Source organism: Pipistrellus hanaki, assembly GCF_964339955.1.
Source record: "Pipistrellus hanaki genome assembly, chromosome: 9".
Lineage (NCBI taxonomy): Eukaryota > Metazoa > Chordata > Mammalia > Chiroptera > Vespertilionidae > Pipistrellus > Pipistrellus hanaki.
In genome coordinates, this window is record NC_140511.1 from 21532495 (window position 1) to 21554319 (window position 21825).

At 37.3% G+C, this 21825-nt stretch overlaps 1 protein-coding gene across 5 annotated transcripts in view; it reads right to left on the reverse strand.

Annotated features, from left to right (window-relative positions):
* Positions 1 to 20368, reverse strand: part of CEP126 (centrosomal protein 126) — a 52321-nt gene extending 31953 nt beyond the window's left edge. For all 5 annotated transcript variants that reach the window (XR_014795870.1, XR_014795871.1, XR_014795872.1 and 2 more), the window contains exons 1-4: positions 19976 to 20368; positions 15394 to 15513; positions 6604 to 6749; positions 3574 to 3679 (exon numbers count right to left, since the gene is read on the reverse strand). Coding sequence is in view for 2 of the 5 variants with exons in the window: in XM_084893579.1 (XP_084749705.1) it covers positions 3574 to 3679; positions 6604 to 6749; positions 15394 to 15513; positions 19976 to 20109 (506 nt within the window). In the remaining 3 variants the exon portion in view is untranslated. The remainder of the gene's footprint in view (positions 1 to 3573; positions 3680 to 6603; positions 6750 to 15393; positions 15514 to 19975) is intronic.
* Positions 20369 to 21825: the final 1457 nt, after the last annotated feature.

Genomic DNA, 21825 nt, shown 5'->3' on the forward strand with positions numbered 1-21825 from the left:
AGTCATTAACTGGCACATGACTGTGCTTTATTCATTAATGCATTTTAGGATTATATTCCACAAAAAAATGTCTTTTTACGGTAACAATAGCTCTTCAATACTTGCATCTTACTTATATTTGTGATAAATATTACATATAAATATTTCTATTAACCTTACATCTGACCATGAATACTTTAATATCTTATATTTGTATATCATTTTATAGTTTACAAAGCATTTTCACACACATTATTTAATATGTTAGTTATCTGTGAAGAAAAGTTCCAACTTTTTAATAAGTAAACCAGGGTTCTCTATAAATTTTTTACATGTTATTTTCCAAATACATAACTTGCATGTGTGTATATATAGATATAGATATAAAAAAGTCACAGTCATAGCAGTGTATTTCAATATAGTGTACTAGAGTCTTGGTGCACAAAATGGGCGGGGGTGGAGTGTTCCTCAGCTCGGCCTGCGCCCTCTCGCAGTCCGGGACACCTTGTTTTCCTTGCTCTTTTCTGCCTGCCTGCTCACTGCTCCTTCCTGCTCAGCTTGCTGCTCCTTAGTGCTGCCAAGGAGGCGGGAGAGGCTCCCGCCACAGTTGCTGTGCTTGCCAGCCGTGAGCCTGGCTTCTGGCTGAGTGGCACTCCCCCTGTGGGAGCGCACTGACCACCAGGGGACAGCTCCTGCATTGAGTGTCTATCCCTGGTGGTCAGTACACATCATAGCAACTGGTCATTCTGGTCTTTCTGGTCATAAGGGTTGCTTAGGCTTTTATTATATAGACTAGAGGCCTGATGCACAAAATTCATTCAAGGGGCTCAGCTTTGTCTGGAAGGTCATCTGGATGGCCATTCTGCTGTTCGGTCTAATTAGCATATTAGTTCTTTATTATATAGGATTACAAGAATAATATAAACATTATGTATTCTAATTTAGAATGAAGACAATTTCTCATAAAAACAATGATGATGTATGTTATTCAATGGTCCTAGAAGAGATTTAGTGTAATGATAACTATGCTTGTTTGTTATAGGGAAATCAAAGTTGTGATAGTTTACCTGTTCTAAGACTTTAAGAAACTATACACTGTTAAACAAAAAATTCTCTCCTTTCATTCATAGTACAAAGAGATTTTTTTATTAAAAATATTTGATAATACAAGGGATAACAATTGATACATAGAAAAAGAAACTTGAGAGTAAAAACTGTACAAAAATTCACATTACTTCTACACTAAATGATTTGGAAATCTTTATCACTCTAAATTCCCTCTGGACCCTAAACCTCCCCTCTGATTGTCAGTCATCTTCCCTTTTCAGACAAGCTTTTCCATAGTACTCTACAAGTACTGCCTTCACTGCCTCAACTTTTATTTTTTCCTTAACATACTGCTTGCTATCTAGCTTCTACCTCTACCACTTCAAAGTATTGATTTTGCTAATAATTAACTGATTGACTTAATAATTGTAAAAATAGACACTTGACTGCTATTTTTCCTGACTTTAATTCCCTTGGTTTCCATATTACCATGCTTTCCTGATTATTTTCCTACTTTTCTGGTTGTTTTTCCTCAGGGTCTTTCTTGACTACTCTTTTTTTGTTTGTCTTTTACATGCTAGAATTTTTGAAAGATATGTGACTGTCTTCTTTGATTATACTCTCTGTGTAATCTTATTTATACTGCCTGTGTGATCTTATTATATCTGCATGTGAGTGAAGAGTTAGCAAAATCTGTTCTTCTTTTTGGACCAATGTGACTTGGGGTTAACTTTCTAAATCTGTCCCCCTGGATTATTAGTAGGATTTGAACTGTATTAAAAGGCACATTGATTATGTTAAAAATGACTCTTCATTGGTAAATTGCATCTGAATTGAGAGAACTGTTAATAAACCATAAGTATTTAGTAGGAAGCTATAGCTTTGGGTTTCCCTGAGTGTGGTAATTCTTATAACTGGCTGGACATCTCTCTTGCATGGACCTGGAAGCTATTCATGTGGAATCATCACAAGAAATACTGGTCTTGTTTAGAACATGAGATTTCTAACCCAGAGTGCCCACCCATTGTGACCTCTTTTCCTTGTAGCTGAACTGTCCTTTTGAGGAAAAGGGCATAGAAAAGACTAGCTCTTGGACTGCTTTGTGGCCTGCCATTAAGATTCCTCCTATTGAAGAATGTTGATTATTGATATTAGGTGTCTTCTGTCCTCCATTTGAAGCCAAACATGGTTTTTTGTAGTCATGTTTACCTGTTTACCTGAACCCAAGATTACCACTGGTGAGTGAGTACAGACCCACAGCTGTAGTTTCATCTATTCATTGGCAACTATCATATCTATATTTATGGCCTAGACTTCTTACCGTGAGTAACTGACCCCGGATATCTCATAAGTATCTTAAACTCAACAACATACTCTCCTCCCAGTTATTTCCTCCATTAAACAGCTTCTTCCCTAATAATACTCATTTTGATAAGTGGTTTCACTATTCATTAATTAATCATACCACAAGCCCTCTCCAGTGCACCCCACAGGCTGCACTCTGCACCCCTTGCTCTGCCCGCCCAGAAACTGCCCCTCAGGTGGGCCAAGAAGGACAAAGCCCAAAGGGAGTGAGTCTTGAACCCCATATCCCATTCTCCGGATTTCATCCTGCACCTCCTCTGTGTTTCACATCTTGAACAGGCACTGGGTTTGGGCACCCTGCGGCCTGGCTATATGGCCTCTGGGCGACCTGATAGAGTTGGTCTCTGCAAACCTTTGCATCTGTGGCCAGAGACCCAGCCTGGGTCTCAGCAGCCCCATGTCTGCTGGAGAGGGCTGTTGGAGGAGGTCCAGTGCCCGCCTGTCATTAGCTCCCCAACTCTAGAGGAGGCGCTGCAGGCTCATGTCCCCTGGCTGCCGTGGCCTGCCCACTTGAGCCTGCTGCCCACACAGCCTGCTAAATGGTCGTTATGTTACAGAGTAACGGACAATTTGCATATCCCTCTGTTATTATGTAGGATTGCATTTTACACTGTTATACTTTTCCCTTTACAATTCTTGACCTAGTGTTATGCTTCAACAAACATTTCTAATAAATAAATGGGAAATATGGGATGTCAGAGAGTACTCTATTGGTTGGCCATCTTATTGCTTCTAGATGACACATTTAAGCTAACCTGGAGAGGAAGCAGGAGACACTGTAGCTTTTTCAAGACATCAATGAAAGATTTTCAGTGAGGAAAACCCATTTCTAACCATAGAGTTACTCGTTTTACTTAAAATTATATCACTATAATTCAACACAATTTTCTCATCTTGGCAAAGATGAATAACCAATATTAATACTTAAAAATGGTTTTGATGATAGTTTCCAAAGATAATTGTTCAACCTAAGCAGCACTGTAATTCCAAGACAACAAACTAAAATTTTGCCTTATTCTTGAAGCAAAATATTTATATTCCACTTAACCTTAATTTAATCTGTGAAAAGAAAATAGTAATTAAGGAGTGAGGATTAACTGATGAAAAGGCCTATGAACTCAGCAACTAGAAACTTATTTAATTATTATACATTAATAATTCACACAATAGTAAATTACTTACCTCAAGTTTATAGTTGGTCTGTAAGAAGAGGGTACTTGTGATTTTAAGTTGGATTCTTGAATTTGTTTGAGGGCCTCTTCTAATGGAGGCACTGGTTTTTGAAAAACTAAGGAGATAATAAAGATCAAATAATACAGAATCACTTCATCTTCAACAATCTCTTTATGTAACTTAATTGGTCAATGATAAAATATTATATTTAAAACTTTGATAAGAAGAAAATAGTATTTAAGAATAGTCTAAATATTTTAATTTAGACATCTAATCCACAAAGAGAAATTGCTACCTCTAAATTATCATAACCAATTTTAAGAATATTTATCTGGAAAAAAAGAAACTGTGAAAAATGTCCAGATTCTTTGTTCTTGCATGCAAAGCTCATTACATTTCATCTCAGAGTTCCATAAATTTCTGACAAAACTTATAAGTAAATAAATATGTATATTTTAAAATTCCTCACCCGATACATATTTGACAGCTTGCTCTCATTGCTCATTCATATATTCTTTCATTATCTCTTTATGCTAATACAAGTAAATGTATTGAAATTTCCCCCTTTTCTCACATAGAAGGCAAAATATTATGTATACTGACCTGGGTCTTAATTTTACACTTAATATATCCTGGAAGTCAGGGATAAATACAGGTTTAATGAAAGTACATCATTTGTTTTTGCAAAATCTCTTTTGACTCTTTGAACCTAGACCCTCTGATAGCACCCCTTTTCAAGCAAACAGTATTCATGAGAGGTAATTACTTCTCTGAGGCATTTGATACAATTATTATATCTTCTCTCTTAAAACTACCTCCCCTTTTGTCTTCATATACATCATTTTCTTTTGATTCACACCTGCTTTCTTGATAATTACTTCTCAAAATCCACTTTTAGTTTTTCTTGCTCTACCTATAGTAAATGTAGGTATATAAATAGTGTGTATAAAGGCTTTATTTTAGGCCCTATGCTCAGTCTTTGGTTTATACTCTGTTATTTAGCTTATGTTTCCTATGGCTTCATTTATCTATCTATCTATCTATCTATCTATCTATCTATCTATCTATCTATCTATCTACTATTAGTAACTCTTAAATATGCATTTCAATTCCATACCTTTTTCTTAAATTTAAGACCCATAGTTCTAGTTGCTGATTGGATTTCCCCATTTGAATGAGTCATACAAGGCTTAAATTCAATGCACTAATTATATATCCTGAATATATCGATATTACCTCTTATTATCATATCCAATGAAGTGTTTTAATTTAATAGTTTAGCATCTCTTGCCTCAAATACTAAAATAATCTCTACTCTACCTACTTTAGTGTCTCTACTTCAATCCATCTTCCATGTGGTAACTGTAATTATCTTACTAACAAATAAATCTAATTGTAGCAGGGATCCCTAGTTTCCTTCCTAATATCAATTTTTCCTTTCTTCCTTGGCAACAGACTCTATATTGTTAGGTTGGCAATATAAACACACATTTTTTTTTTCCATTCTCTCTTGCAGATGGAGATATAAAATATTTAAAGGTAGATCAGAGGTATAGCCTTTTGGCCTTTATATTTCTTCCTTCTTCCTTGCCTATAGCATTGACATAATGGCTGGAGCTCTAGCAGCTACCATAAAACCATGAGGATAAAGAGATATAAACCACATAATAAGGATGGTTAAGCTGTGAGACAGAAGGAGTCTGGTGACACTGCAAAAACATCAAAACAACCTCAGGCTTTCATAAAATATAAGAGAAAAATAAATCCCTTTCACCTTTAAGCTATTATTATTTTTAGCATTATTACTAGCTGCCCTTACTGACCGAAATATCTCTTACTGGCACAATAATGTTTTGTGTTTCAATTAAAATACATTGATTTCATTTTGGAGAAAGATGAAATTCCTATCATGGCATACAATGCTTTTTGAGAATTGGTTCCAACTGAAATTTTTCTAGCCTCAAAACCACTTATCTTCTCTCCACGCCCCCCCCCCCCCCCCATACTATGCTTCAGATATACTGCAACACATAATTTATTTGTAAAAATGATTCCTTCTGCCTGGGAAGGTTTTTTTGTTTTGTTTTGTTTTTTAATTTTTGGCTTGGTTTCTCTGAACTGGTAAAATGCTTATTTTTTAAGGCTAAAATTAAGTTATTTTTTTCCAGGGATGATGTCCTTGATATTCCTGCATAAGTTTAGTGTTTGCTCTATGTTCTCACAATACATTCTGCTATGATAGCAATTATCACTATACTTATTGACAATGTTTATATTACTCTCAGCTCCAAAATAAGCTGTGAGATCTTTAATGGTAGAGTACAACTAGATTTCTCTATAGTTGCGCTTAGCCCAGGGCTACATACAACATAGTAATACATGTTTAGTGAACACATAAAGATGCTTTCTATCCCTTTTCTTTCTGAAGCTTTGACAGTTTGCTATTAATTCCGTGTTACTATTTAAGGTATAAAAAATGTAGATGGATACCAAAGAATCAACCACCATCACATTTAAATTCTTAATTGTTTCCAGGTCTTAGATTGTTGGGTTATATCACTGTGTAGACTTTCTTTTTATTTTGATAGTCTCTCAAATATGAATTTGAGTAACATGTGAATAAGTGCCAGAATAAATGTGACACCAATTTACTGAAACTAAATGTTAAATTTTCCTTTTATAAAGCTATTTATTAGATCAAATTAAAAATGATAAAACATTTAAGCCAGTATAAAGTAGAATCAAACTTGTGAAAATTCAAAATTTACTAATACAGCCAACAAAATATTCTCCAAATTAAACCTAAATTAAATTGCAATTTTTCATTTGTTTAAAGTCCTATTACTTAAAAAGGGATACTGGTCTTTTTCATTTTAATTTAATTTCTACTTTGTTTCTTTATTATTTTGTCTACTCAAGTCAAATGCAATTATTATATTATATTATATTATATTATATTATATTATATTATATCATATTATATTATATCATATTGTATTTTTCATTTTTGTTCTCATATTGTTCTAGAAATTAAGATACCTGGTCTCCTCCGCTGTGAAAGAGGGATATGGGCCCGCTGGAATTTTTCAGTAACTTCTTCAAACTTCTGTTTTCTTTGTTGAAGTATTTGTTCTCTAATTTCGTGTTCTCTTTCTTCTTGTTCTTTTTGTTTCTCTTCAAAATATCTAAATTTAAACATAAAGAAGAATTAGATAATAAGTTTTAAAAATTTCAACACAGAAAATAGTTTCAAAACAATGCATTATATACTAGTAATATAGTGTGTCTCCAAAAAAAAATGTATACACATACTTTGAATAATTAGAAAAGCAGTATTTATTAAAATACATTTCATTTTCAAAACTGAGCTACCAGCTGTTAAAGTATGTTTACATTTTTGGGGCACCCTATATATTTAAAAATTTTACTGACTTAGAAACAACACATTTAACATTTTTAAAAAGCCATTGGCAAAAATTAACTTTGTAAGTGGTTACAAAGTAATTTCAGAACTTTACCCAGGTCAAAGAGAAGGCTTTATAATGAGGCTCTTTCTAATTTCCTACCTCCCAAGTTCTGCTGTAGAAAATTTCTTTTCTCAAAGGCTACCTTATTTTCTGTAATGCAAATAACTAATTCATTGGTGAAAGATGCAGTCTTGTAAATTATGAGCAGTCAAGAAAATACTGTATATTTCTCTTTTTCTTTTAGACCAAAAATTTAAAATTGGTTGTCATGTTAAGTAGAAAGCCAAGAAATAAACCCTGACAAGGTCAAATGATTTACAAGAAGGGTGCCAAAACCATTCAATGAGGAAAAGAGTTTTCTCAGCTAATAATGTTAGAAAAATTTGGTATCTATATGTGAAGATAGATGCTCCACTATGTTCATTGCTGCATTATTCATGGTGACTAAGACATGGGAACAACTGAAATTTCCTTTGATAGATGATGGTATAGGATGTGGTACATATATACAATGGAATATTACTAAACCATAAAAATGATAAAATATTGCCATTTGCAGCACCTTGAAAATATCATGCTAAGTGAAATAAATCAGATATAGAAGTCAAGAACCATATGACTTTTACTCATATGTGGAATATAAAACTGAAAGCAATAAATATTGATACAAATATAAGACAAACAAACAAAAACTTAAAAGAAGGGCAGACACAATACACAAAAGGGACACTCTTGGAACACCTGGCTCAGGTGATTAGGGACATGTACCACTTGGCCCCATAGAACACCTATTACATAAGGCCATGATACCAAGAATGGGAGACATAAAAGACCCACCTAATATATAGAAACAAACACAGAGAGACAGCCAAAATGGGAAGAAAAGGAAACACTACAGATGAAAGAACAGGAGAAATCTCCAGAAAAAGAATGAAATGAAATGGAGGCAAGTAATCTACCAGATATAGAGTTCAAAACAATGGTTAAAATAATTCTCAATGAACTTAGTGAGAACTTCAATGGTATAAAAAGGACATAAAAACAAAAGAGAATCAACCAGAAATGTAGAATACAATAACTGAAATGAAAACTACACTAAAAGGAACCAATATCAGATTAGATAAAGCAAAGGACTGAATTGGAAATTTGGAATATAAGGCAGCAGAAAACACCTAATAAAAGCAAGCCAAAAGAAAAAAGAATTAAAAAATGAGGATATTTAGGAGGAGAATCCAAGATGGCTGCTCGGGTAGGCAACTAGCCGCAGCCGCACACAACAATTTCAATAAAATACAACTAAAATATAAAATGGACATTACCCAGAACTACAGGAAAGTCGACTGACTGGAAATCCTACAACAAGAAGCAAGGAGAAAACAAGAAGGAAGCGCGAAGGAGCTGTAAAAGCCTAAGGTACGGAGACACGCAGTGCGCGGAGAGGATGGAGCCGGAGAGGAGGGAGGCCGAGTGCCTGGCTGGCATTCCCAAGTGGGAAGCAGAGAAAAGCTCTGATTGTGCTGGGCCCAGCTCCAACTGCTCTGAACCCCAATTCTAGGCCAGACCCTGGGGACCCAGGCTCACCCATAGGGAGCTGGGCTGTAAGGCGGAACTCCAGGGAACAACGAGAGGAGGTCCCGGAGGCGCGCACAGTGCGCGCAGAGAAGGGCCGGCCGGCTGTGCCGCGGGATTGCCCTGACGGGAAGGAGACAGGGGCTCCAGACTGCTCTGAACGTCACCTCCAACTCCACTTCCAACTGAACTGAAACCCAATACTGGATTCATTGGGGGAGAGCATAGACAGTTTGGCAGCAGGCGAAAATCGAGGGCACCTTTCTCTCAGAGGCGCTTGCAACAAGTACTGAAGGACCCTGAGTCTCAGGAGTCGCATAGGGCGGGGCTGACGGAAGCCAAGGCTGTAGACTCCACCCTGAAACCCTGCCCCATCAGGAAAGCTGCCTGCGAAAATGCCTAAACCAAATAGATCACAAACGAAAGAAATGGAGGACAAAAAGCGACTGGATATAGAGTTCAAAACCACACTTATAAGGTTTTTCAAGAGTCTCCTAGAAAAGGCCGATAAAATAAATGAGACCTATGAGGATATGAAAAGGGATCAACAAGAAATGATAAGGGATCAACAAGAAATAAAGAATGCATTGTCTGAAATAAAAAATATTTTACAGAGTCCTAAAAACAGAATAGAAGATCGCAAGAATCAAGTCAAAGATTTGGAACATAAAGAGCCAGAAGACACTCCTCTGCAGAAGCTAGAAGGCAAGAGAATCCAGAAAATTGAAGATGATGTAAGAAACCTCTGGGACAACTTCAAACGATCCAACATCAGAATTATGGGGGTCCCAGAAGATGAAAGAGAGCAAGATATAGAAAACATACTGAAAGAAATAGTGACAGAAAACTTCCCCCACCTGGTGAAAGAATTGGACTTACAAGTCCAGGAAGCACACAGAACTCCAAATAAAAGGAATCCAAAGAGGACCACACCAAGACAAATAATAATTAAGATTCCAAGAGCAAAAGACAAAGAGAGAATATTAAAAGCAGCAAAAGCTAAGCAGGTAGTTACCTATAAAGGAACACCTATACGATTGTCAGCTGATTTCTCAACAGAAACCATGCATGCCAGACGGGAATGGCAAGAAATATTCAAGGTGATGAATAGTAAGAACCTACAGCCAAAGATAATCTATCCAGCAAAGCTATCACTCAGATTCGAAGGTCAGATAAAGAGCTTCACTAATAAAAAGAAGCTAAAGGAGTTCATCACCACCAAACCAGAATTATATGAATTGCTGAAGGGGGTTCTTTCAGAAGAGAAAGTAAATAAAGATAAAAATTATGAACAACAAATATGTAACTATCAACAAGTGAATCTAAAAACTAAGAAAACTAAAAAAAAAATCTGAGGAACAATATTAACTGTTGAATATAATAGAATCAGAGGTATGGAAGGGGAGTGAACTGATGATTCTTGAGGAAAAGGGGAGAGGGAGATGTGGGAAGAGACTGAACATAAATTGTGCACCTATGGATGAGGACAATGGGGGGTGGGGAAAGGACAGAGGGTGGGGTGAGAAGGGGGGGGAAAGTAACATTTGTAATAATATGAACAATAAAAATTTATTAAAAAAAAATGAGGATATTTAAAGCAGTGGTTGCAAACTTTGGACCCCATAGATCACCAGTGGTCTGTGGACCACCGGTTGGCAACCTCTATTTTAAAAGACTTCTTGGAAAACATCAAGTGTAAAAACATCTTCATCATAGGGGAACCAGAAGGGATTGAGGACCTATTAGAAGAAGTACTGAAAAAACTTCTTTAACCTAGTGAAAGAAGAAAACATACAAGTTCAGGAAGCAGAGTCCAAAACAAGATGAACCCAAAAAGACCAACACTGACACATCATTTTAAAATGGGAAAGGTTAAAGACAAAAAGAGAATCTTAAAAGCACTAAGAGAAAGACAGTTAACTACAAGGGACCACTCATAGGACTGTCAGTTGACTTTTTTAACAGAACATTTGCAGGCCAGAACGGATTGGCATGAAATTTTCAAAGTGATGAAACACAAAGCCTTATAACCAAGACTACTCTATCCAGCAAGACTCTCATTTAAATTTAACTTCCCAGACAATGAAAAGCTAAGAAGTTTATCACTCACAAATTATTATTATAAAAAACATTAAAGGGACTTTTTAAAGAAGAGTAAGATGAAAAAAGGAACATAAATATAAATAATAAACTGTTAATAACTGTGTATATATCATTAATTATTGATATATACACAGTTATTAACAGTTTATTATTATGGTTTTTATGTCCTTTATCATTATCAATAATTGTCTTCATCAAAAGTCATAGGATAGCAGCATGAATAAGGAAACAATATCCATATAGATGCTGTCTACAATAGACCCAATTCAGATAAAGATACATATAGCCTAAAAATAAAGGGATAGAAAAAGATACTTTATGCATACATTGGAAACAAAAAAGCTGGTAGCACTATTTATATCACACAAAATAGACTTTAAAACTAAGGTTTTAACAAAAGACAAAGATAATATCCAATGATAAAGAGATCATCCTAACAAAAGGATATAACTGTTATAAACGTTTATGCACCCAATATAGGAGCATCTAAATATACAAAGCAAATACTGATAGACATAAAGAAAGAGATTGACAGTAATACAATTATATTATGGGACTTTAAAATACCATTGACATCATGGATAGATCTTTCAAACAGAAAATCAACAAGGGAATAGCAGCCTTAAATGACACATTATACTAGATGAATTTAATTGATATTTTTTAGTATTTCACTCAAAGCCCCAGAATATACATTATTTTCAAGTTCACCTGGAAAATTTTCCAGGATAAATCACGTTAGGACACAAAACAAGTCTCAATAAATTTAAGAAGACTGTAATATCAAACATCTTTTTCAACTACAATGGTATGAAACTAGAAATCAATTACAAGAATAAAACAAAAAAAGCACTCAAACAAATGGAGGTTAAAAAACATACTGCTAAGCAATAAATGGGTTAAAAATAAGATTAAGAAACAAAACAAAACATACTTAGAGCCCCTTTAGCCAGTTTGTCTCAATAGATAGAGTGTCAGCCCACAGTCTGAAGGGTCCTGGGTTTGATCCTGGTCAAGAGCACATACCTTGTTTGCAGGTTCGATCCCTGGCCCTGGTTGGGGCACATGGGGAGGCAACCAATCAATGTGTCCCTCTCAAATCAATGATGTTTCTCTCTCCTCCTTCTTTTCATTCTCTCTAAAAATCAATGGGAAAATATCCTTGAGATTAACAAAACAAAACAAAAAAGATACCTTGAGACAAATTAAAATTAAAATATAACAACCCCAAATCTATGGGACACAGTAAAAGCAGTCCTAAGAGGAAAATTAATAGCAATACAGGCCTACCTCAAGAAACAAAAGAAAAATCTCAAATAAATAATTTAATCTTACATGTAAAGAAACTAAAAACAGATAAGCAAACAAAGCCCAAAGTGAATAAAAGGAAATACAAAGATCACAATGAAAATAAACACAATAGAATCTAGACAGGGGTCTTCAAACTACGGCCCGTGGGCCACATGCGGCCCGCAGAGGAGTCTGATCCGGCCCGCCAGGTTTTTTGGGCAGTGAGCGCAGCCGAGGTGTTACAGTAGGAATTAGTAGTTCATATAGTCCGGCCCTCCAGCTCTCTGAGAGACCGTGATCTGGCCCCCACTTTAAAAAGTTTGAGGACCCCTGATAGAAGAATAATACAAAAGATTAGTAAAATTAAGACCTGGTTCTTTGAAAAGACAAACTAGATTGATAAAATTTTAACCAGACTCATGAAGAAAAAAAAGAGAAAGGACCCAAATAAATAAAATAAAAAATGAAAGAGGAGAAGTCACAACTGTTACCACAGAAATAACCATCATGGCCCTAACTTTCTCTAACAATAGAACTCAAGCAGTATTCAGAGCACTCAAGGTCACAGGAGACACAGGTAGAACTGGAGAGCTGGACTTTTGTGATGCATTTCTTTCTTTGTGGGTGAAACCAAATTTCACATTTAGGTAGTTATAACTTTCTGGACATATGATCATATTTAAGTTTAAAACTCAATTATTTTTTTTAAATAATTAGCAATTTAAAAATGTAAAAATATGATAACATATCACTCTTTCAAATTAAAAAATGCAATAGGAGAAAAAAATGTTTTTAAGAATAAAATATAACATATTAAAATGAGTCTATTCCCACCGGGGTGTCAATGGAGACGATGTGAAGAGATAGAACTCAGCCCTTACCCCAACCAACATAGCAATGAGGTGGTGTCTCCTAACCTCTCTCTATGTTGGCACAGTGCCAAAGACAGCCAGCCAAAGCTGAAGGTTTAAACAAGCCCCAGAGTCTATAACACAACACAAAAGTCCAGATTTCAAAAGAAAATCACTTGTCATTCCAAGAACCAGGAGGATCTAAAACTGAATGAAAAAGATAATCCAAAGATGCCAAAATCAAGATGATAGAGATGTTAGAATTATCTGACAAAGATTTTAAATGCTTGATAAAAATCTTTGAAGCATGATAAAAATGCCTCAATGAACAATTATGGACATGTTTCCAAGTGAAAAAAAAATAAGTTTCAAAAATAAATAGAATATATAAAGACTGTCCAAATGGAAATTTTAGAACTTAAAAAATATAACTTAAACGAAAAACTCAGATTTATTAGCAGAAAACAGAAAAGATTTCAGTTCTCCCTACACCACATAGATGTACAGGTAATAATGGAATTTCTAGAAACATCCAGGCAATACTTTTTGCAAGTACTGACAAGATTATTCTAAATTTTATGTGTAAAGGCAAACAAATTAGACTACCTAAACCTATTTTGAAAAAGAGATATAAAGAGGGAGGAATCAGTCTATTATATTTAAAGATTTACCACACACACACACACACACACACACACACACACACACACCACACATATTTATATATTAGAGGCTCTGAGAATGAAATTCATGCACGGGGGAGGAGCGTGCCCCTCAGCTCAGCCTGCACTCTCTCCAATCTCGGACATCCCTCTCACAATTCAGGACAGCTGGCTCCCAACTGCTCGCCTGCCTTCCTTCCTGATTGTCCCTAAACTCTTGTGCCTGCCAGGCTGATCACCCCCTAACCACTCCCATGCCAGCCTGATTAAAGTCTAACTGCTCCCCTGCCAGCCTGTTTGCCCCCAACTTACCTCCTCTGCTGGCCTGGTCACCCCTAACTGCTCTCCCCTGCAAGGCTGATCGCCTACAACTGCCCTCCCTTGCAGGCCTGTCCCTCTCAACTGCCCTCCCTTGCAGGCCTGTCCCTCTCAACTGCCCTCCCTTGCAGGCCTGGTGCCTCACAACATCCCTCCCCTGCTGGCCATCTTGTGGTGGCCATTTTGTGGCCGTGTGGTCAAAGATAGGGGCAGGATCTTTGACCACATAGGGGCAGCCATATTGTGTGTTGAAGTGATGGTCAATCTGCATACTGCTCTTTTATTAGATAGGATAGAGGCCTGGTGCATGGATAGGGGCTAGCTGGTTTTCCCTGAAGGGTGTCCTGATCAGGGTGGGGGTTCCCTTGGGGTGTGGGATGGCCTGAGAGAGGGGCCTGTGGTGGTTTGCAGGCCAGCCACGCCCCCTGGTGACCCAAGTGGAGGCCCTGGTATCTGGAATTTATTTACCTTCTACAATTGAAACTTTGTAGCCTGGAGCTGAGCCAAGCCTCCTGCTTGCTCCATGGCTGCCACCATTTCTATTTGGATTTGTTTACCTTCTATAATTGAAACTTTGTAGCCTTGAGTGGAGGCTTAGGCCAGCTAGGGCAGGCGGAAAGCTTGGCTTCTTCTGTTGCCTGGGAAACCCAAGTCTCCCTCCTGCTCTCTGTGGCTGTAGCCATCTTGGTTGGGTTTATTTGCATACTTTCTCTGATTGGCTGGTGGGCATGGCTGGTGGGTGTAGCAGAGTGATGGTTAATTTGCATATTACTCTTTTATTAGGTAGGATTTTAAGTACACCAAATAATGAAAGAGTTAATAGACAAAGAAACATATTCCAGAAAAACAAATTATAGGCAAACAATTTTGTATTCCCTAAATGGGACTTGCAACATATACTTAATGATGTAGTTAATAAACTCCAGTGCTTTTCTGCCATTTGCCTATTGTAGGAATATAAAGAAGGTAGCAAAAACAATAATAAAAAATGGCTTACTTACTATATGTTAAGATAATCCAATAATTCAAACAAATTTTGAAAAATGTTTAAACAGTGATTGGATGATTTTACTTTACTTTCCAGCTTATACTAGAAAACTCTTTTATGGCAATCATTTATAAAATTCTTTTATCACATTTCCACCATTATCATATTTCTGAGTGGATGAGAATAGCTATTACAGAAACAGTATATAGAAGTGAATAATAAATAAAAATAAAATTATATTCTATTAGAGACTAAATACTAATTGGTAATCTTTTAATTTATCATGAAATTATATAAAAATAGAGTACATTTTATAGTAATTTTAGAAGTGTAATCAGAAGTTCTATGACAAGAAAAGATGATTATGGTCAGAGTCAGTAATTTAGAAATTACACCACAAGGTTTGTGCTTTAGGCAGAAAAACAATTTTGAAATATATAAAGCCACCTAAATCTTGATCAGTTTTACAGATAAAGCATCATCATGACTTAGGCTCATAAAATGCTACAAAGTAGAGGAATTATTATTTTATAAAGATTTTGAATTTCTATACTCTGAATAAAATACTACCAATTACTTACTTTTTTCTCCGGTTTGACTCCACAAAATATTTACGTGCTCGATTTCGAAATATTTTTTGTTGCTGCATTAATATTTTGCGCTCTTCTTCTAAATTTTTCTCTAGATAGACTTTCATATCTCTAATGATAAATAGAGTTAAGGAGATGGTTTATGTTTTTAGTGGGTGAGCGTCAATGCTATATGATAAATACAATTACAGCTTCATACCAATGACATCATGATTTTTTGTGGAACTCTTAGTATGTGTACACATTAGTGTCAGTATATGACTGGCAAATTTTTTATGTAAAAAAAATTCTGACTTGTTATGAGAATTGAAGATAGATCTTGCTTTTCCTGAGGGAGGGGGTGCGGGATCATTTTTAGACATCATGAGCTCAGATAAGGAGACTGCATATCATTTCATTTATTACTTAGCTGTTTGAGTGATGATGAACAAATTACCACCTTAGGCACATATGGAGGAAAATGAAGGTTATATTTTACTAATAGATATGATATGAATACACTTTTCAGTAGATTTCAGGATCCTTTCTGTATTAATATTATAAAAACCTTATTATATCAAAACAATCATGTTTATTTGAACTTTTGGGTGTTTAAAACTTTGCTAATGGGAGCTTATTAATTTTCAATGATATTGCTATTTAACCATCTTTATACCACTGACAAAAACTTATTTTTTCTTCATTATAAAATTTGCACCACCTCAACACAAACATACACACACACACTTACTTAAAGTGTCTCTTGAAGGATTTATAAAAATGAAACAAAAAGGAAGGACATCTTGTTCTCTGCAAGCACAGAAACACCTAGAGACTTACCTTGTTCTTTTCTAATACAGTATTTTATTAGAAGGAGTCAGACTTCAACAAGACAGCTAACTACTGAGAGTCACACAAGGTAGTGGAGGAGAGGGCTCGCTCCTCTCGAGGCACACAGAGCAACAGGAAGGGGCTCAGGGGGAGAAGTTGCTTTGGCTTGGGTGAAGCAAGCCAATTCTGTTCTCTGTTGAATAAGTTTGAGATCTCATCATAAGAACTTAAAGAAAATCACAAATGTAATGTTTCTAAGGTTCTGACAATTATATATATATTGTTAAATTTAATCAAAGGACTCTCTCCATATATACATGTATAAATATTTTTATATATACTTATAAACAGTGTATTATGTACAGTTTGCCTGTTAAATTATAAAGAATTTTGCATTTTTTTTTCAAACTATGCTCTTCAAGTTCAGAAAATATTAGATGGTTGGTTAAACTTTTGTTTTTCCTATAAGCTGTAATATATAGGTAAACTATTTCCATAAGAATCACTGTTAAATACCTGTTCAAAGGAAAATAATTTTTATATACTTAACATTAAAAAACAAACCAACCAAGAATAATATGGGTTGTAGAATTAAGTAACACATAATAATTTAAAAACATAGTTTAATCTACTCCACCTCAGCCTCATCTCTCACTCTCCCAATTTAGTCTTTCTCCAATTGGAGCTCATTTACTGTTATTTTAAATATGTTACCATAAAAACAACTATGTATCATACAACCTATATTACTGCCAAATTTATTAGAGCTTTTCTGATGAAAACTTTTTCTTCTTTGTAACCCCTTCCACTGCCTTGGCTCATGCATTCTAAATCTCTTGCCTGAACTCACTCAATAATCTTCTAACTCATCTCTTTACTTCTAAACTTGTCATCCTGCCTGCCTGGGTGGCACAGTGGTTGAGCGTTGACCTATGAACCAGGAGGTCCTGCTGCGATTTCTGGTCAGAGCACATACCTGGGTTTCGGGCTCAGTTCCCATCAGGGGTTGTTCAGGAGGCAGTCAATTGATGATTCTCATCCATGTTTCTATCCTTGTCACCCTCCCTTTGAAACTCTATTAAGCTAGCTAATTGCAAATCTGATTAGTTTTTTTCATTCTCTGTTGCTCTCCAAAAGTTTCTATCATCTTTATGACAAATTCCAAATTTCTTGGAATATAAAGCTTTCTATAATTTCAACAATATTCCTCAATAGTTCCCTGCATGAATCCTATGTCCTGCCACACAAGGATACTTAAGAACAGAACACGCCATGCCATATCATGCCATTATCTCTTAGCATATGCGTGGCTAACTCATCTTTTCAGGGTGCAAAGAACCAAGGATGTTAGTGAGAGAATCAGGAATAGGGTATAAATTGGGTAGAGAAGAAAGAGAGAAAAGTGGGTCTTGGATAAAAAAGGAAGGGAAAGAGAGTGGAGATACTTATGAGAAAAAGAAGCACAGTGTGAAGGGGACATGAGACAATTCACTTCAGCTAATTAGAATTAGGAGAATGCATTTAGAGCCAAGAGTACTGACAAATAGGAAGCTGGATGTCTCTCAGTACTGACTTCATATTTAAAAATCACATGTAGAAATTTTACCAAATTAATTTTTTTTAAGATGACAGGTCTTTCATTTTTCTCCTTTAGTCATTCATTCAAATAGATGTGAGCATTACAGACACGAATAAAGTCCAAATTAATATTTATAAAAGGTGCTTAAGTGTTTGTTTAATTAGTAACATGATATTCTTGATTTAATGTCAGTCTTTATTATACTAAAAAAGAATTCATTTATTTCAATTTAAATATATATATACACTATGTGTTTTATATAATATATACTAGCAAAATATATATGTAGGTACATGTTTATATATGTATGTGTGTATATATTCATATTAGCAAACATTATTGGGTTTTGTCAAAGCCCCTTGGGCATCTATTGAAACGATCATTTACATCTTTTAAAATTTTAACCATATGTTATGAATACATTTAGCATTTAAGTATATTTTTAGTAATATGATGTCTTTAAGAAAGCCATCATTACAATTATGGAATTAAGTCTTTTTGGTTTTGTTCATTTGAGGTACTGTTGAATTTTTACGATATATGTATCAACATTCAGGCTACAAAAAATTAAAAGAATTCAGTCTATGGCCATTTCATTAATGAAAATGATTGAACTATACACTCTGTCAATGAGTCATTTACAATGCTTCCCTAGATTTAGAGATAAATTAGGGTCAGTGTAATAGGAGTTTAGTGTTCAGAATCAAATCCCTACCGAAAACAATACTGCCTATCCGGGAATACATCTTTGAGAGGACAGATTTTGGAGAGTAGCAAAGCAAAAGCCAAAATGAGCAGGGTGAAGAGTGAAGAGATAAGAGGCACTAGAAGGTGCTCCTGCAGGCTACCGCTTTCAGAACTTAGCCAAAGAAAGAAAGGACAGAAGGGTAGAAGCTCCAGGAAAGCACCATCAGAGGAGAGGCGTTTTAATAAAGATGAAGCTCTGTACTGTACCTATGTCTTTTTTTTTTTTTTTTTTTTTAATCCCCAGGACCTAGAACAGAGTCTGCAAAGGGCAGGCACTAAGGTGAACGTGTCAACTTGCTGCTAAATTTGCAACATCCCAGAAGCAGCGGGAGACAACGGGGGGAATACGGGGTTAACTTGGAGAGAGGAGACACTCCACCACATTCTGAGGAAAAGAAAGATGATGAGGCAACGCCATCCCTGCCAACCGAGTCCTTTGAGAGCGAGCGCAACACTTAAATGCTAGTCATCATAATATTCTCCAAAGGAGTAAACACGACTTTACATATTTTGGAAACAAAACTCTTTCCATTTCCTACAATGCAACCAGCAGCCACCTCGCAGGCGGACGGTGGACGTTGCATGGTCAGAGGTAACCCAGCGGGCAGCACCCGGTCCCGGCTTCTCCACTCTCCCCGCTGCAGTCGCTCTGACAACGGAAGGGGCAGGAGATGGAAAACAAAACACAAAACAAAAACCACCCCGCGGTGCAGCTCTGGTAAAAGAATTAGCAACGTTTGTTGGGGGGGGGGGGGGGGGGGGCTGTTAAAACATGCAACATAGCAAAAACATTTCACTTATTTGTGGAATTCTTCTCTCCAAGGAGCACGATGGATCAGGAGGAGAATAATACCATGCAGTAAAGGACATCGGGCGCAATTCTAGAAGGCAAGAAAACAATCCCCGCGATCAGACTCTCAAACCTCAGAGGGAAAGTAGGGGAGGGTGGGGGTAAGGGGGAGAGATCAACCAAAGGACTTGTGTGCATGCATATGGGCCTAGCCAGTGGCCATGGACAACAGGGGGTGGGGGGGGGGCACATGTAAGGGAGAGGTTTGGGATGAGAATGGGGGGATAAGGACAATTATGTGATACCATAATCAATAAAAAAACAACAATAAAATAAATAGTTAAAAAAATTACAAACATTCCCCCAAATTCACAACCATTTTACACTCAAGTGGACGGATGGGGCGGGAGGTGGGGTTAGCGATCACAGGACAAAAAACGGTATAATTTCAGGGCTAAGGGGGAGCAACGACGGAGCTAAAGCAAATGTCCTCGCGGGGATGCTGGGATGACGGCTAGTTGCTATCACCTAGCGTCCCCGGTAACGGGAATCTAACGGGAATCTAACGGGAAAAGAGGGGCCCATTTCCATCACGCTGCACCACCCGCACCCCCAGCCCCCCGGCGGCCGCGAAGGAAGAAGGATACAGGTAAGCGCCAGGCCGGCCACGCCCGTCGCCCCACCGAGGGTCGAGGGGTCCTCCGTCCCGGGCGTCCGAGGAGGGATCGGCGGCGCCCAGTCTCGGGACGGCGCTCCGGGCTCCCGGCCTCCCGGTCAGCATCCTTCACCTCCGCGCCGCCTCCGGGCTCGCCCCTGGCGCCGCCCTCATGGCCGCTCCGGCCTCTCCTCCTCCGTCTCCTCCGCCCCTCCCGTCACTCGGCCACTCCGGTCCCGAGTCACGGGCGAGGAAGGGTGGCCCGTGGCGGCTCTGGTTCGCGCTCAGCGGCGCTGGCGGCGGCGGCGGCCAACTTTCCGGACAACCGGAGCGGCGGTGACAGCGACCCCGCGGTCGTCGCCATCTTGACAACCAACTGACGCGCGCGGCGTCCTTCGCGACAGAAACCAGGGCGGGGCGGGGCGGGGCGGGGCCTACGCCCGAGGCAGCCAATAGGAGGCTTCGGCGGCCCCGCCCTGCTCCAATTGCCTCTCTGGCAACCCGTGGGAGCCCTGGTCTCCTGGGACCCGCGTCTTTGCTGAAGTGGAGAATTCAATTCTGCGTCAGACCCTGACTCGGTCCTGTCATTTTATTTTATTTTATTTTATTTTATTTTATTTTATTTTATTTTATTTTATTTTATTTTATTTTATTTTATTTTATTTTATTTTATTTTATTTTATTTTATTATTTTATTTTATTTTATTTTATTTTATTATTTTATTTTATTTTATTTTATTTTATTTTATGAGGATGTTTTAGTGGGGGGTATTGAGTCATGAGAGACCGTGAGATGCAAAATCCCCAGCTACAGCTGCCATGGAGATAGGAAATGATTTCCCCCAGAGATAATTGTTGTTTAACTTACCTGAATGCTGTTGTGGGGTTTTGAGGTTTTTTTTTTTTTTTTTTTTTTTTTCCTGGGGCATTATTATCCCCAACACCCTCTCTTTTAAAAAAGCTTCTGAAGTGGAAATTTCCTTTCTCTGCATTCTCTCACCCACTCCAGGCTACTTCCGAAGGGACCTGCAGTCCTTTTCCTGGCTCTTTCCCTACCTAAAGGGCTTACATTTCAAAGGCTCCTCCTGATGGCGCCTGCCTTGCTGCCAGCTTCTGGAAATAGACCATCATAGCATCTGTGGCCTGGAAAGAAGATCAGATTTAGCTCAATAATCTCCGGGGAAGATATGCCAAAAGAGATACTGAAATTGTTCCAGGAGGTATGGAAAATTGAATGGGTGTTCGAGCCATCAGTGTAATGGCTCTACAAATGAAAATTTCAAAAAAGCTGAACTTTTCTGTTGGAGCCCATTATAAAAGTACACATAAATTCGGACTGTATTTCAGCCAGGGTTTTATTTAGGTGGAAAAATCCCCAGGTTGGAAGCAGAATAATGTACAAACCAAATAAAGATCACTCATCCATCATTCAAATATTTCTGCCTTTGTGAATCAATTTGCTCATTTTTAGCATTTAAGTAATAAACTTTTCCAGTTGAACCTACTTAAAACAAAGTTTTTGCAAAGTTGGGTGCATCGACTTGAAAGGTGCTCTGGTAACAGATTTTAAAGTGCCACAAAAAAATCCAGTTAAAAAATATATGTATATATTTATTGATTTTAGAGAGAGGAAAGAAGAAGAGTGAAATCAATGTGAGAATTAATTTGTTGCCTGACTGAGAATAGAACCGGTGACCTTTTGGAGCATGAGACCACACTACACCAAATGAGCCACACTGGCCAGGGCCAAATTCAATTTTAACTTGAAACACGAAACACATAAGCCCCTTTGAGGAAAATGCCAAGATGATATACTAGAGGCCTGGTGCACGAAATTCATGC